This window comes from Oncorhynchus nerka, linkage group LG15 (genome assembly GCF_034236695.1).
Source record: "Oncorhynchus nerka isolate Pitt River linkage group LG15, Oner_Uvic_2.0, whole genome shotgun sequence".
Taxonomy (NCBI): domain Eukaryota; kingdom Metazoa; phylum Chordata; class Actinopteri; order Salmoniformes; family Salmonidae; genus Oncorhynchus; species Oncorhynchus nerka.
This window is the reverse complement of record NC_088410.1, coordinates 17,870,724-17,883,223: the sequence shown is the minus strand read 5'-3', so window position 1 is coordinate 17,883,223 and position 12,500 is coordinate 17,870,724. Positions and strand designations below refer to the sequence as shown.

General features: G+C 49.4%; 1 protein-coding gene across 1 annotated transcript in view; it reads left to right on the top strand.

Moving 5' to 3' along the window:
* Window positions 1-12,500, top strand: part of LOC115123091 (armadillo-like helical domain-containing protein 3) — an 84,280-nt gene that overhangs the window by 15,683 nt on the left and 56,097 nt on the right. The window contains 9 exon segments of the mRNA XM_065000668.1: window positions 1-38; window positions 108-164; window positions 673-716; window positions 2,683-2,743; window positions 2,929-2,975; window positions 3,196-3,271; window positions 4,816-4,909; window positions 9,436-9,456; window positions 9,459-9,536. The exon segment at window positions 1-38 is cut by the window's left edge and continues 49 nt beyond it. Coding sequence (XP_064856740.1) covers window positions 1-38; window positions 108-164; window positions 673-716; window positions 2,683-2,743; window positions 2,929-2,975; window positions 3,196-3,271; window positions 4,816-4,909; window positions 9,436-9,456; window positions 9,459-9,536 — 516 coding nt within the window.

Below are 12,500 nucleotides of genomic sequence, written 5' to 3'. Positions count from 1 at the left end.
TCCTCCTGGCTCTGCTCGTCAACTACAGGAAGTACGAGGTGAGCCGGTGTGTTTTCCTCCTCTGTTGACAGGATGGAACCGTTCTAACTCTTCTTCTCTGTTGTCAGTCTGTGAATCCCTACATTGTGAAGCTGTCCATAGTGGATGATGAACCAACCCTAGATGTGAGTATTCATGTAGATGTTGTATTGTTTATTCCTGTCGTTTACAGCAGCCTTTAATAAACTATGGCTCATGTTAATGTTGGCTAAATGAAACATGTTGGGGACAAACTTGGTAGAATTGTAGGAAATGAGATAAACTCAGAGAAGTGTTGTACTCTGCCACATGGCATAATGAGCAGAATTGCATGAAATGTGTTATAAAATTGTAATAGATTTTTCTCTCCAGCACATGGCATGATGTGTAGAATTGCAGGAAATTAAATACAATTTCTCACCACTGTCAAGAGGGGGGCCACTTTTGCCCGCAAGGTGGGGGAACTCCTGACCACATTTGACATGTTTTCAAGAGCTTGTTTTTCAGGAAAACACTGAAAAGTTTAAGAATCACTAATTTAGACTTCAGAGAGTGTTTATCATAAAGAATAAACTAACTAGAACTAACATACCCCATTCTGTTATCACGTTTTCATCTAAAGTCTCCTACTAAAGGATTCTTGTCTTTCCCTAGGGAATGGGTCTGGTGGTTGGCCAAGCCCTGACAGAATATAACAGGTAAACATCACTATCTTTTAACTGTCAACTTTTGTTGAATGATCTACTTTTGAATTCACCTTTTCATATTTTTGTTCTATTTCTATTCAACAAATGAGACCTTCTTTTTTCTGTAGTCTCGGCTTGACAGCTTGCATTCTAGGAGTGTGTGTGTTTCTCAGAGCAACCAGGTTTTGATGTTAATATTCAAGGTGAAAACACCAGGAAGAGCTGTCTGTCTGCTTAGAGACAGGAAGAGCTGTCTGTCTGCTTAGAAACAGGAAGACCTGTCTGTCTGCTTAGAAACAGGAAGAGCTGTCTGTCTGCTTAGAAACAGGAAGAGCTGTCTGTCTGCTTAGAAACAGGAAGAGCTGTCTGTCTGCTTAGAAACAGGAAGAGCTGTCTGTCTGCTTAGAAACAGGAAGAGCTGTCTGTCTGCTTAGAAACAGGAAGAGCTGTCTGTCTGCTTAGAAACAGGAAGAGCTGTCTGTCTGCTTAGAAACAGGAAGAGCTGTCTGTCTGCTTAGAAACAGGAAGAGCTGTCTGTCTGCTTAGAAACAGGAAGAGCTGTCTGTCTGCTTAGAGACAGGAAGAGCTGTCTGTCTGCTTAGAGACAGGAAGAGCTGTCTGTCTGCTTAGAGACAGGAAGAGCTGTCTGTCTGCTTAGAGACAGGAAGAGCTGTCTGTCTGCTTAGAGACAGGAAGAGCTGTCTGTGCTTAGAGACAGGAAGAGCTGTCTGTCTGCTTAGAGACAGGAAGAGCTGTCTGTCTGCTTAGAGACAGGAAGAGCTGTCTGTCTGCTTAGAAACAGGAAGAGCTGTCTGTCTGCTTAGAGACAGGAAGAGCTGTCTGTCTGCTTAGAAACAGGAAGAGCTGTCTGTCTGCTTAGAGACAGGAAGAGCTGTCTGTCTGCTTAGAAACAGGAAGAGCTGTCTGTCTGCTTAGAGACAGGAAGAGCTGTCTGTCTGCTTAGAGACAGGAAGAGCTGTCTGTCTGCTTAGAGACAGGAAGAGCTGTCTGTCTGCTTAGAGACAGGAAGAGCTGTCTGTCTGCTTAGAGACAGGAAGAGCTGTCTGTCTGCTTAGAGACAGGAAGAGCTGTCTGTCTGCTTAGAGACAGGAAGAGCTGTCTGTCTGCTTAGAGACAGGAAGAGCTGTCTGTCTGCTTAGAGACAGGAAGAGCTGTCTGTCTGCTTAGAGACAGGAAGAGCTGTCTGTCTGCTTAGAAACAGGAAGAGCTGTCTGTCTGCTTAGAAACAGGAAGAGCTGTCTGTCTGCTTAGAAACAGGAAGAGCTGTCTGTCTGCTTAGAAACAGGAAGAGCTGTCTGTCTGCTTAGCTGTCTGTCTGCTTAGAGACAGGAAGAGCTGTCTGTCTGCTTAGAAACAGGAAGAGCTTAGAAACAGGAAGAGCTGTCTGTCTGCTTAGGACAGGAAGAGCTGTCTGTCTGCTTAGAAACAGGAAGAGCTGTCTGTCTGCTTAGAAACAGGAAGAGCTGTCTGTCTGCTTAGAGACAGGAAGACAGACAGGAAGAGCTGTCTGTCTGCTTAGAGACAGGAAGAGCTGTCTGTCTGCTTAGAGACAGGAAGAGCTGTCTGTCTGCTTAGAAACAGGAAGAGCTGTCTGTCTGCTTAGAAACAGGAAGAGCTGTCTGTCTGCTTAGAAACAGGAAGAGCTGTCTGTCTGCTTAGAAACAGGAAGAGCTGTCTGTCTGCTTAGAAACAGGAAGAGCTGTCTGTCTGTCTGTCTTAGAGACAGGAAGAGCTGTCTGTCTGCTTAGAGACAGGAAGAGCTGTCTGTCTGCTTAGAGACAGGAAGAGCTGTCTGTCTGCTTAGAGACAGGAAGAGCTGTCTGTCTGCTTAGAGACAGGATCACATTAAAGTAACAGATGATGAGATATTTCATGTCCATACATTCATATAGTCATAACCCCAGGGCAGACATTTTATGTTGATTGTCATGTTCTCTGCCTGTGTCTGTGTCTCCAGACAGTACAAAGACAAAGAGGAGGAGAACCATGGAGGATTCTTCTCTACACTCACCAGTATGGTAAGAACACATCTGATCCTACAATGAAATATAGTACAACATATTGGGCCACTTTCCCAGACACAGATTATGTCTAGTCTAATGATCTATGTGACCCACCAACACACCGCAACAACTAATCGTTCTCCTAAACAACTGTCAATTTTGTCCACATTCTCTCATTGTAATTCCTGTCTTGTCCACAGGTGGGCAGTATGTTCATTGCAGATGCAGATGAGAAGCTCTCAGTACAGTAAGTACATGCTTAGAGTAGAAGTTGCCCTTAGCCACAGATCTAGTAGGTGAAAAACACAGACCTGACTGTAGTTCAGTGTCTATAGGACAACTTCATCCATGCAGAGTGATCGGGATCTCTTTGGTCCCTTAGTCAGTGTGATGTCACAAATACAATCTGGAACCATCGTTCTAATTGGCTGATATTGACATTTTGACCCCTCTCTGACCTCCCCCAGGACCAATGAGGCGATTCTGCTGGCGCTGTACGAGGCCGTGCACCTCAACCGCAACTTCATCACTGTTCTCGCTCAGGTGACTTAGACTACTTCAACTGTCGCTAGGAACAAAACTACTTCAACTGTCGCTAGGAACAAAACTACTTCAACTGTCGCTAGGAACAAAACTACTTCTACTGTCGCTAGGAACAAAACTACTTCAACTGTCGCTAGGAACAAAACTACTTCTACTGTCGCTAGGAACAAAACTACTTCTACTGTCGCTAGGAACAAAACTACTTCAACTGTCGCTAGGAACAAAACTACTTTTACTGTCGCTAGGAACAAAACTACTTCAACTGTTCGCTAGGAACAAAACTACTTCAACTGTTGCTAGGAACAAAACTACTTCTACTGTCGCTAGGAACAAAACTACTTCTACTGTCGCTGGGAACAAAACTACTTCTATTGTCGCTGGGAACAAAACTACTTCTACTGTCGCTAGGAACAAAACTACTTCTACTGTCGCTAGGAACAAAACTGTGAGGAGGAGTTGGGAGGAGTCGGACAGAGAGGGTGAGGAGGGAGGCGGACAGAGAGGGTGAGGGGGAGGCAGAGAGGGTGAGGAGGGAGGCGGACAGAGAGGGTGAGGAGGGAGGCGGACAGAGGGTGAGGGAGGGAGGCGGACAGAGAGGGTGAGGAGGGAGGCGGACAGAGAGGGTGAGGGAGGGAGGCGGACAGAGAGGGTGAGGGAGGAGGCGGACAGAGAGGGTGAGGAGGGAGGCGGACAGAGAGGGTGAGGGAGGGAGGCGGACAGAGAGGGTGAGGGAGGGAGGGCGGACAGAGAGGGTGAGGGAGGGAGGCGGACAGGAGGGTGAGGGAGGGAGAGGGTGAGGGAGGGAGGCGGACAGAGAGGGTGAGGAGGGGCGGACAGAGAGGGTGAGGGAGGGAGGCGGACAGAGAGGGTGAGGGAGGGAGGCGGACAGAGAGGGTGAGGCGGACAGAGGAGGGGGAGGCGGACAGAGAGGGTGAGGGAGGGAGGCGGACAGAGAGGGTGAGGGAGGGAGGCGGACAGAGAGGGTGAGGGAGGGAGGCGGACAGAGAGGGTGAGGGAGGGAGGCGGACAGAGAGGGTGAGGGAGGGAGGCGGACAGAGCGGACAGTGAGGGAGGGAGGCAGAGAGAGGGTGGGAGGAGGAGGCAGAGAGGGTGAGAGAGGCAGAGAGAGGGGAAGAGTGAGGGTGGAAGGCAGAGAGGAGGTGAGGGTGGGAGGCAGAGAGGTGGGTGGGAGGCAGAGAGGTATAGAGAGAGGGGGTGAGGGTGGGAGATATAGAGAGAGGGGGTGAGGGCGGAGATAAAGAAGGGGGAGGGGTAATTGGTTCTTTTTCTAAAGTTCTTTTAGTTCTATCAGATGCCAGCATCTCTGATGTCTGATAGTGTTGTATAGAATGACCTGACACTGTTTGGAGAGAGGAAGAGAGGAGAACAAATAGGGGGAATGGTCTTTGTTCTGGTTTCATCTGCTCAGCTTTCCTTGAAAGTAATGTGTTCTCTCTCCCTCTAATCCCACTATCTTTCTGTCTGCCTCCTCTACCTCTCTTTCTTCTCCTCACTCATTTGCTCTGTCACCTGTCAATCAACAGAGTCACCCAGAGATTGACATCCCGACCACACCCATCACCCCTGTTCCGACCACTCCCACGACGCCGCTTGGCACAACCCCGCTCTCTATGGACAGTGAGTAACATGATTGGTCTGGACTCTGGGTCCACCTTGTTCCATGAACGAATGACATTTACAGATTAATTATTGACTGAATGAGTGAATGAAATGAAACCTTTATTAGTAGTAATAATCACTAGTGTTTAAATTGACGTAGTTACTATTTTTTAAATCTTTCCTGTTTTCTGTTACTGGGGTAAACCTGGAAAATGGAACGGTTGGCCAGAGTCACACAAGACCCCTCCCTCCTTTAGTTCCCCTCCACTCCTTTAGTTCCCCTTCACTCCTTTAGTTCCCCTCCACTCCTTTAGTTCCCCTTCACTCCTTTAGTTCCCCTTCACTCCTTTAGTTCCCCTCCACTCCTTTAGTTCCCCTTCACTCCTTTAGTTCCCCTCCACTCCTTTAGTTCCCCTCCACTCCTTTAGTTCCCCTCCACTCCTTTAGTTCCCCTCCACTCCTTTAGTTCCCCTCCACTCCTTTAGTTCCCCTCCACTCCTTTAGTTCCCCTCCACTCCTTTAGTTCCCATCCACTCCTTTAGTTCCCCTCCACTCCTTTGTTCCCTCCACTCCTTTGTTCCCTCCACTCCTTTAGTTCCCCTTCCCCTTAAAACCAGTGGACATAGGAGGAAACATTTTAACGAGTGTCTGAAACATTCTGTTTTAAAGAAATACGTTTTCGTCATTGTTTTTGCCGTCCATTTTTGATAACCCCGCCATACACGTGCACCACACGAACACACACAATCTGAACCTGGTCAGTTCACGTGCAATGTAACTGTTAAAACATGCATGGTGTGTGTTTCTCGCTAAAAGCCATTTGCTGTATGAAATATTAACGGAACTGGCTTCAAATACAGATGAATCTTTCAGGTAGAGAACCATGTCAACACACACACACACACACACCCTTTTCCCCCCTGTGGACCATGTGCTTGGCTGGCTCATGGCCATGATGTCATAACCAGTCGTCTTGGACCTGATCCAGGATTGGAGGAAGGTGGGATGAGGACAAATCAAAATGGAGGGAGGAGACTGGGGTGAAGTAGAAGTGGTTGCTCCTGTTTTATCTGTGAAACTAGCATCTGAGATGTGAGATCCACCTGACTGTCTCGTATAGCGTCTTGACTAGCTAATAGTGGATCACTTCATAGCTTCTCTTCTTGTCTCTACCGACAGTAAAGCTCATTATTAGGTTGAACGTTCAACATTCAAATAACATTCCATTAATGTTACTATGAAGTTAAATTAACATTGTTGAACATAAATGGCCGTGTGTCTCTACCTACCAGTGATGGATGTTGCAGTGGAGTTGTTGGGAAGTTGAGGGGTCTCTCCCTGGAGTTGTGAGGTTGAGGGTCTCTCCTGGAGTTGTGAGGTTGAGGGGTCTCTCCTGGAGTTGTTGAGGGGTCTCTCCCTGGAGTTGCTGTGGGGTCTCTCCCTGGAGTTGATGTGAGGTTGAGGGTCTCTCCCTGGAGTTGATGTGAGGTTGAGGGGTCTCTCCCTGGAGTTGATGTGAGGTTGAGGGGTCTCTCCCTGGAGTTGATGTGAGGTTGAGGGGTCTCTCCCTGGAGTTGATGTGAGGTTGAGGGGTCTCTCCCTGGAGTTGTTGAGGGGTCTCTCCCTGGAGTTGCTGTGGGGTCTCTCCCTGGAGTTGTGAGGTTGAGGGGTCTCTCCCTGGAGTTGATGTGAGGTTGAGGGGTCTCTCCCTGGAGTTGATGTGAGGTTGAGGGGTCTCTCCCTGGAGTTGATGTGAGGTTGAGGGGTCTCTCCCTGGAGTTGATGTGGTTGAGGGTCTCTCCTGGAGTTGATGTGAGGTTGAGGGTCTCTCCCTGGAGTTGCTGTGAGGTCCCTGAGGGGTCTCTCCCTGGAGTTGCTGTGGGGTCTCTCCCTGGAGTTGTGAGGTTGGGGTCTCTCCCTGGAGTTGTGAGGTTGAGGGGTCTCTCCCTGGAGTTGTGAGGTTGAGGGGTCTCTCCCTGGAGTTGTGAGGTTGAGGGGTCTCTCCCTGGAGTTGTGAGGTTGAGGGGTCTCTCCCTGGAGTTGTGAGGTTGAGGGGTCTCTCCCTGGAGTTGTTGTGAGGTTGAGGGGTCTCTCCCTGGAGTTGCTGTGGGGTCTCTCCCTGGAGTTGATGTGAGGTTGAGGGGTCTCTCCCTGGAGTTGATGTGAGGTTGAGGGGTCTCTCCCTGGAGTTGGGAGGTTGAGGGGTCTCTCCCTGGAGTTGGGAGGTTGAGGGGTCTCTCCCTGGAGTTGGGAGGTTGAGGGGTCTCTCCCTGGAGTTGGGAGGTTGAGGGGTCTCTCCCTGGAGTTGTTGTGAGGTTGAGGGGTCTCTCCCTGGAGTTGTTGTGAGGTTGAGGGGTCTCTCCCTGGAGTTGCTGTGGGGTTGAGGGGTCTCTCCCTGGAGTTGCTGTGGGGTCTCTCCCTGGAGTTGATGTGAGGTTGAGGGGTCTCTCCCTGGAGTTGATGTGAGGTTGAGGGGTCTCTCCCTGGAGTTGATGTGAGGTTGAGGGGTCTCTCCCTGGAGTTGTGAGGTTGAGGGGTCTCTCCCTGGAGTTGGGAGGTTGAGGGGTCTCTCCCTGGAGTTGGGAGGTTGAGGGGTCTCTCCCTGGAGTTGTTGTGAGGTTGAGGGGTCTCTCCCTGGAGTTGTTGTGAGGTTGAGGGGTCTCTCCCTGGAGTTGTTGTGAGGTTGAGGGGTCTCTCCCTGGAGTTGCTGTGGGGTTGAGGGGTCTCTCCCTGGAGTTGCTGTGGGGTCTCTCCCTGGAGTTGATGTGCGGTTGAGGGGTCTCTCCCTGGAGTTGTTGGGAGGTTGAGGGGTCTCTCGCTGGAGTTGATGTGAGGTTGAGGGGTCTCTCCTGGAGTTGTTGGGAGGTTGAGGGTCTCTCACTGGAGTTGATGTGAGGTTAAGGGGTCTCTCCTGGAGTTGGGAAGGTTGAGGGTCTCTCCTGGAGTGTATGTGAGGTTGAGGGGTTTCTCCCTGGAGTTGCTGTGAGGTTGAGGGGTCTCTCCCTGGAGTTGTTGAGGGGTCTCTCCCTGGAGTTGTTGGGAGGTTGAGGGGTCTCTCGCTGGAGTTGATGTGAGGTTGAGGGGTCTCTCCCTGGAGTTGTTGGGAGGTTGAGGGGTCTCTCACTGGAGTTGATGTGAGGTTGAGGGGTCTCTCCCTGGAGTTGTTGTGAGGTTGAGGAGTTTCTCCCTGGAGTTGTTGTGAGGTTGATGGGTCTCTCCCTAGAGTTGTTGAGGGGTCTCTCCCTGGAGTTGTTGTGAGGTTGAGGGGTCTCTCCCTGGAGTTGATGTGAGGTTGAGGGGTCTCTCCCTGGAGTTGATGTGAGGTTGAGGGGTCTCTCCCTGGAGTTGATGTGAGGTTGAGGGGTCTCTCCCTGGAGTTGTTGGGAGGTTGAGAAGTCTCTCCCTGGAGTTGATGTGAGGTTGAGGGGTCTCTCCCTGGAGTTGATGTGAGGTTGAGGGGTCTCTCCCTGGAGTTGTTGGGAGGTTGAGGGGTCTCTTGCTGGAGTTGATGTGAGGTTGAGGGGTCTCTCCCTGGAGTTGTTGGGAGGTTGAGGGGTCTCTCCCTGGAGTTGCTGTGAGGTTGAGGGGTCTCTCCCTGGAGTTGTTGAGGGGTCTCTCCCTGGAGTTGTTGAGGGGTCTCTCCCTGGAGTTGTTGGGAGGTTGAGGGGTCTCTCCCTGGAGTTGTTGAGGGGTCTCTCCCTGGAGTTGTCGAGGGGTTGAGGGGTCTCTCCCTGGAGTTGTTGAGGGGTTGACTGGTCTCTCCCTGGAGTTGTTGAGGGGTTGAGGGGTCTCTCCCTGGAGTTGTTGAGGGGTCTCTCCCTGGAGTTGTTGAGGGGTCTCTCCCTGGAGTTGTTGAGGGGTTGAATTGTCTCTCCCTGGAGTTGTTGAGGGGTTGAAATTCTCTCCCTGGAGTTGTTGAGGGGTCTCTCCCTGGAGTTGTTGAGGGGTTGAATTGTCTCTCCCTGGAGTTGTTGAGGGGTTGAGGGGTCTCTCCCTGGAGTTGTTGAGGGGTTGAATTGTCTCTCCCTGGAGTTGTTGAGGGGTTGAATTGTCTCTCCCTGGAGTTGTTGAGGGGTTGAGGGGTCTCTCCCTGGAGTTGTTGAGGGGTCTCTCCCTGTTAAATGACCTGTGCTTTATATTTCCACTATGAGGTTGGAATAATGCTGTGAAATTGTTAGATAAAGTGCTAATGCCCTTTTAGTGTAAGAGCTGTTTGAAACGACTGCCTGGAATGTCTGTTTTGGTGGGTGGAGTTTTGACCTTTCTGGTGACATCACCAGGCTCTAAATGAATTAATAGACCAATAAGAGAGTTCCGAGCTTTTCTGCCAACAACGGCACATTTTCAGTTCCCCACCCAGACCCCTCCCAGACTGTCCTAGCTAAATCCTTGCTTGATGCCAAGAAGGGATTTTAGTTTCTTTTGACCGTTTCATTTGAAAACAGTCACAGTAAGGTTCTTAGCTTTTACCCAAATGGATCTTTCAACGTTTCAACATAACATTAGTGTAATGTTGAACCAACGTTGTGTGTCCTGCTTTCCAGTGATGAACTCTTCAGAACTTCCCTGGATCCTAACCTTCAGACCAGTAACCTGCTCATCACCTTCCTCAAGTACTCCTCCATCGTCATGCAGGACACCAAAGGTTTAAATACACGGCTATCTCTATCTCTCTAGCTCTCTCTATCTCTCTACCATTATCTCTATCTATCTCTCTATCTCTCTCTACCACTATCTCTCTCTAGCTCTCTATCTCTCTACCACTATCTCTATATCTCTACCACTATCTCTCTATCTCTCTCTCTACCACTATCTCTCTATCTCTCTATCTCTACCACTATCTCTCTATCTCCATCTCTCTACCTCTCTCTATCTCTACCACTATCTCTCTGCCACTATCTCTCTATCTCTCTATCTCTCTACCACTATCTCTCTACCACTCTCCATCTCTCTACTTCTCTTTATCCACTCTCTCTCTCTACCACTACTATCTCTCTCTATCTCTCTATCTCTATCTCTCTACCACTCTCTCTCTCTACCACTCTCTCTCTCTTTATCTACCACTAATCTCTTTCTCTCTACCTACCACTATCTCTCTCTACCTCTCTCTATCTCTATCTCTCTACCACTCTCTCTCTCTACCACTCTCTCTCTCTCTTTATCTACCACTAATCTCTTTCTCTCTACCTACCACTATCTCTCTCTACCTCTACTCTCTTTCTCTCTCTACCACTATCTCTCTCTACCTCTCTCCACTCTCTTTCTCTCTACCTACCACTATCTCTCTCTATCTCTGTCTGTCTCTGTCTGTCTGTCTGTCTGTCTGTCTGTCTGTCTGTCTGTCTGTCTGTCTGTCTGTCTGTCTGTCTGTCTGTCTGTCTGTCTGTCTGTCTGTCTGTCTCTCTCTCTCTCTCTCTCTCTCTCTCTCTCTCTTTCTCTCTCTCGTTACCTCTGCCTCTATCAGGGCTGACAACCTCATTCCACGGAGGATCTAATGTCGGCTGGTTTTGGTTAGACAACCAGGTGAGGGGAGTTCCTTATTAATTAGTGAGCTTAATTCAGCAAATCATTAAAAACATGTATTCAACCTTTAACTAGGCAAGTTAGTTAAGAACAAATTCTTATTTACAATCACGGCCCGGCCAAACCCTAACCCGAACGATGCTGGGCCAATTGAACCTATGTGTCTCCCAATCACGGCCTAGCCCGGCCAAACCCTAACCCGGACGATGCTGGGCCAATTGACCCCATGGGTCTCCCAATCACGGCCTAGCCCGGCCAAACCCTAACCCGAACGATGCTGGGCCATTGTGCGCTGCCCTATGTGTGCTGCCAAACCCTAACCCCGATGCTGGGCCACTTGTGTGCTGCCCCATGGGTCTCCCAATCACGTCCGGTTGTGATACAGTCCAGGATTCGAACCAGGGTCTGTAGTGATGCCTCTTGCACAGAGATGCAGTGCTTTGGATCGCTGCGCCACTTGGGAGGTCTAAACAAGAAAATAATCAAGTCCAAGGGAGGAGTGAAAACCCACAGACACTCAGTCCTCCGGGAATGAGTTAACACGTGATCTATATCTATCTATACCTCTATCACTTCATCAAATACTCCTCCACAGTCAGACTCTCTATCTCTGTCCTCTATCACTTCATCAAATACTCCTCCACAGTCAGACTCTCTCTATCTCTGTGTATTTATTCTCTCTATCTCTATACCCTCTATCATGTACTTTCTTTCATTCCTTATTTTCTTGTTCAGTACTTCCTCCCTTTCTTCTCCTCTCTTCTCCTCTCTTCCCCCTTTCTTCTACTCTCTTCCTCCATTTCTTCTCCTCTCTTCCTCCCTTTCTTCTCCTCTCTTTCCCCCTTTCTTCTCCTCTCTTTCCCCCTTTCTTCTCCTCTCTTCCCCCTTTCTTCTCCTCTCTTCTCCTCTCTTCCCCCTTTCTTCTCCTCTCTTCCTCCATTTCTTCTCCTCTCTTCCTCCCTTTCTTCTCCTCTCTTTCCCCCTTTCTTCTCCTCTCTTCCTCCCTTTCTTCTCCTCTCTTCCCCCTTTCCTCCTTCTTTCTCCTCTCTTCTCTCTTCCTTTCTTTCTCCTTCCTCCCTTTCTTCTCCTCTCTTCCCCCTTCCTTCCTCCTCTCTTCCCCCTTTCTTCTCCTCTCTTCCCCCTTTCTTCTCCTCTCTTCCCCCTTTCTTCTCCTCTCTTTTCCTTTCTTCTCCTCTCTTCCCCCTTCTCTCTCTTCCCCCTTTCTTCTCCTCTCTTCCCCCTTTCTTCTCCTCTCTTCCTCCCTTTCTTCTCCTCTCTTCCTCCCTTTCTTCTCCTCTCTTCCTCCCTTTCTTCTCCTCTCTTCCTCCCTTTCTTCTCCTCTCTTCCTCCCTTTCTTCTCCTCTCTTCCTCTTTCTTCTTCCTCTCTTCCCCCTTTCTTCTCTCTTCTCTCTTCCCCCTTTCTTCTCCTCTCTTCCCCCCTTTCTTCTCCTCTCTTCCTCCCTTTCTTCTCCTCTCTTCCTCCCTTTCTTCTCCTCTCTTCCCCCTTTCTTCTCCTCTCTTCCCCCCTTCTCCTCTCTTCCCCCCTTCTCTTCCCCCTTTCTTCTCCTCTCTTCCCCCTTTCTTCTTCTCCTCTCTTCCCCCTTTCTTCTCCTCTCTTCCTCCCTTTCTTCTCCTCTCTTCCCCCCTTCTCCTCTCTTCCCCCTTTCTTCTCCTCTCTTCCTCCATTTCTTCTCCTCTCTTCCTCCCTTTCTTCTCCCTCTCTTCCTTCCCACTTCTTGCTACTTTGCCTTTCATTGAGCCCCTTCTCCTCCTATCTTCCCCAATTTCTTCTCTCTCCTCATCCCCCTTTCTTCTCCTTCTCTTCCCCCTCTTCTTATTCCATCTCTTGCCAGATTCATTCTCCTCTATCTCTTCCTCCTATCTCTTCTCTCTCTCTTCCCCCACTTCTCTCAATCCTCTTCTCAAAATACCAGCTGTCAAGTTGTACCCTCTCTCTCCTTCCCACTTCTTGCTACTTTGCCTTTCATTGAGGTTTTCAGTCCATATCTCTCCCTCAATGTGTATATCTCTCCCTCATCTGTCCTTTCTCATCCTTCCGTATCTCCCTCTGTTATTCCATATGAAT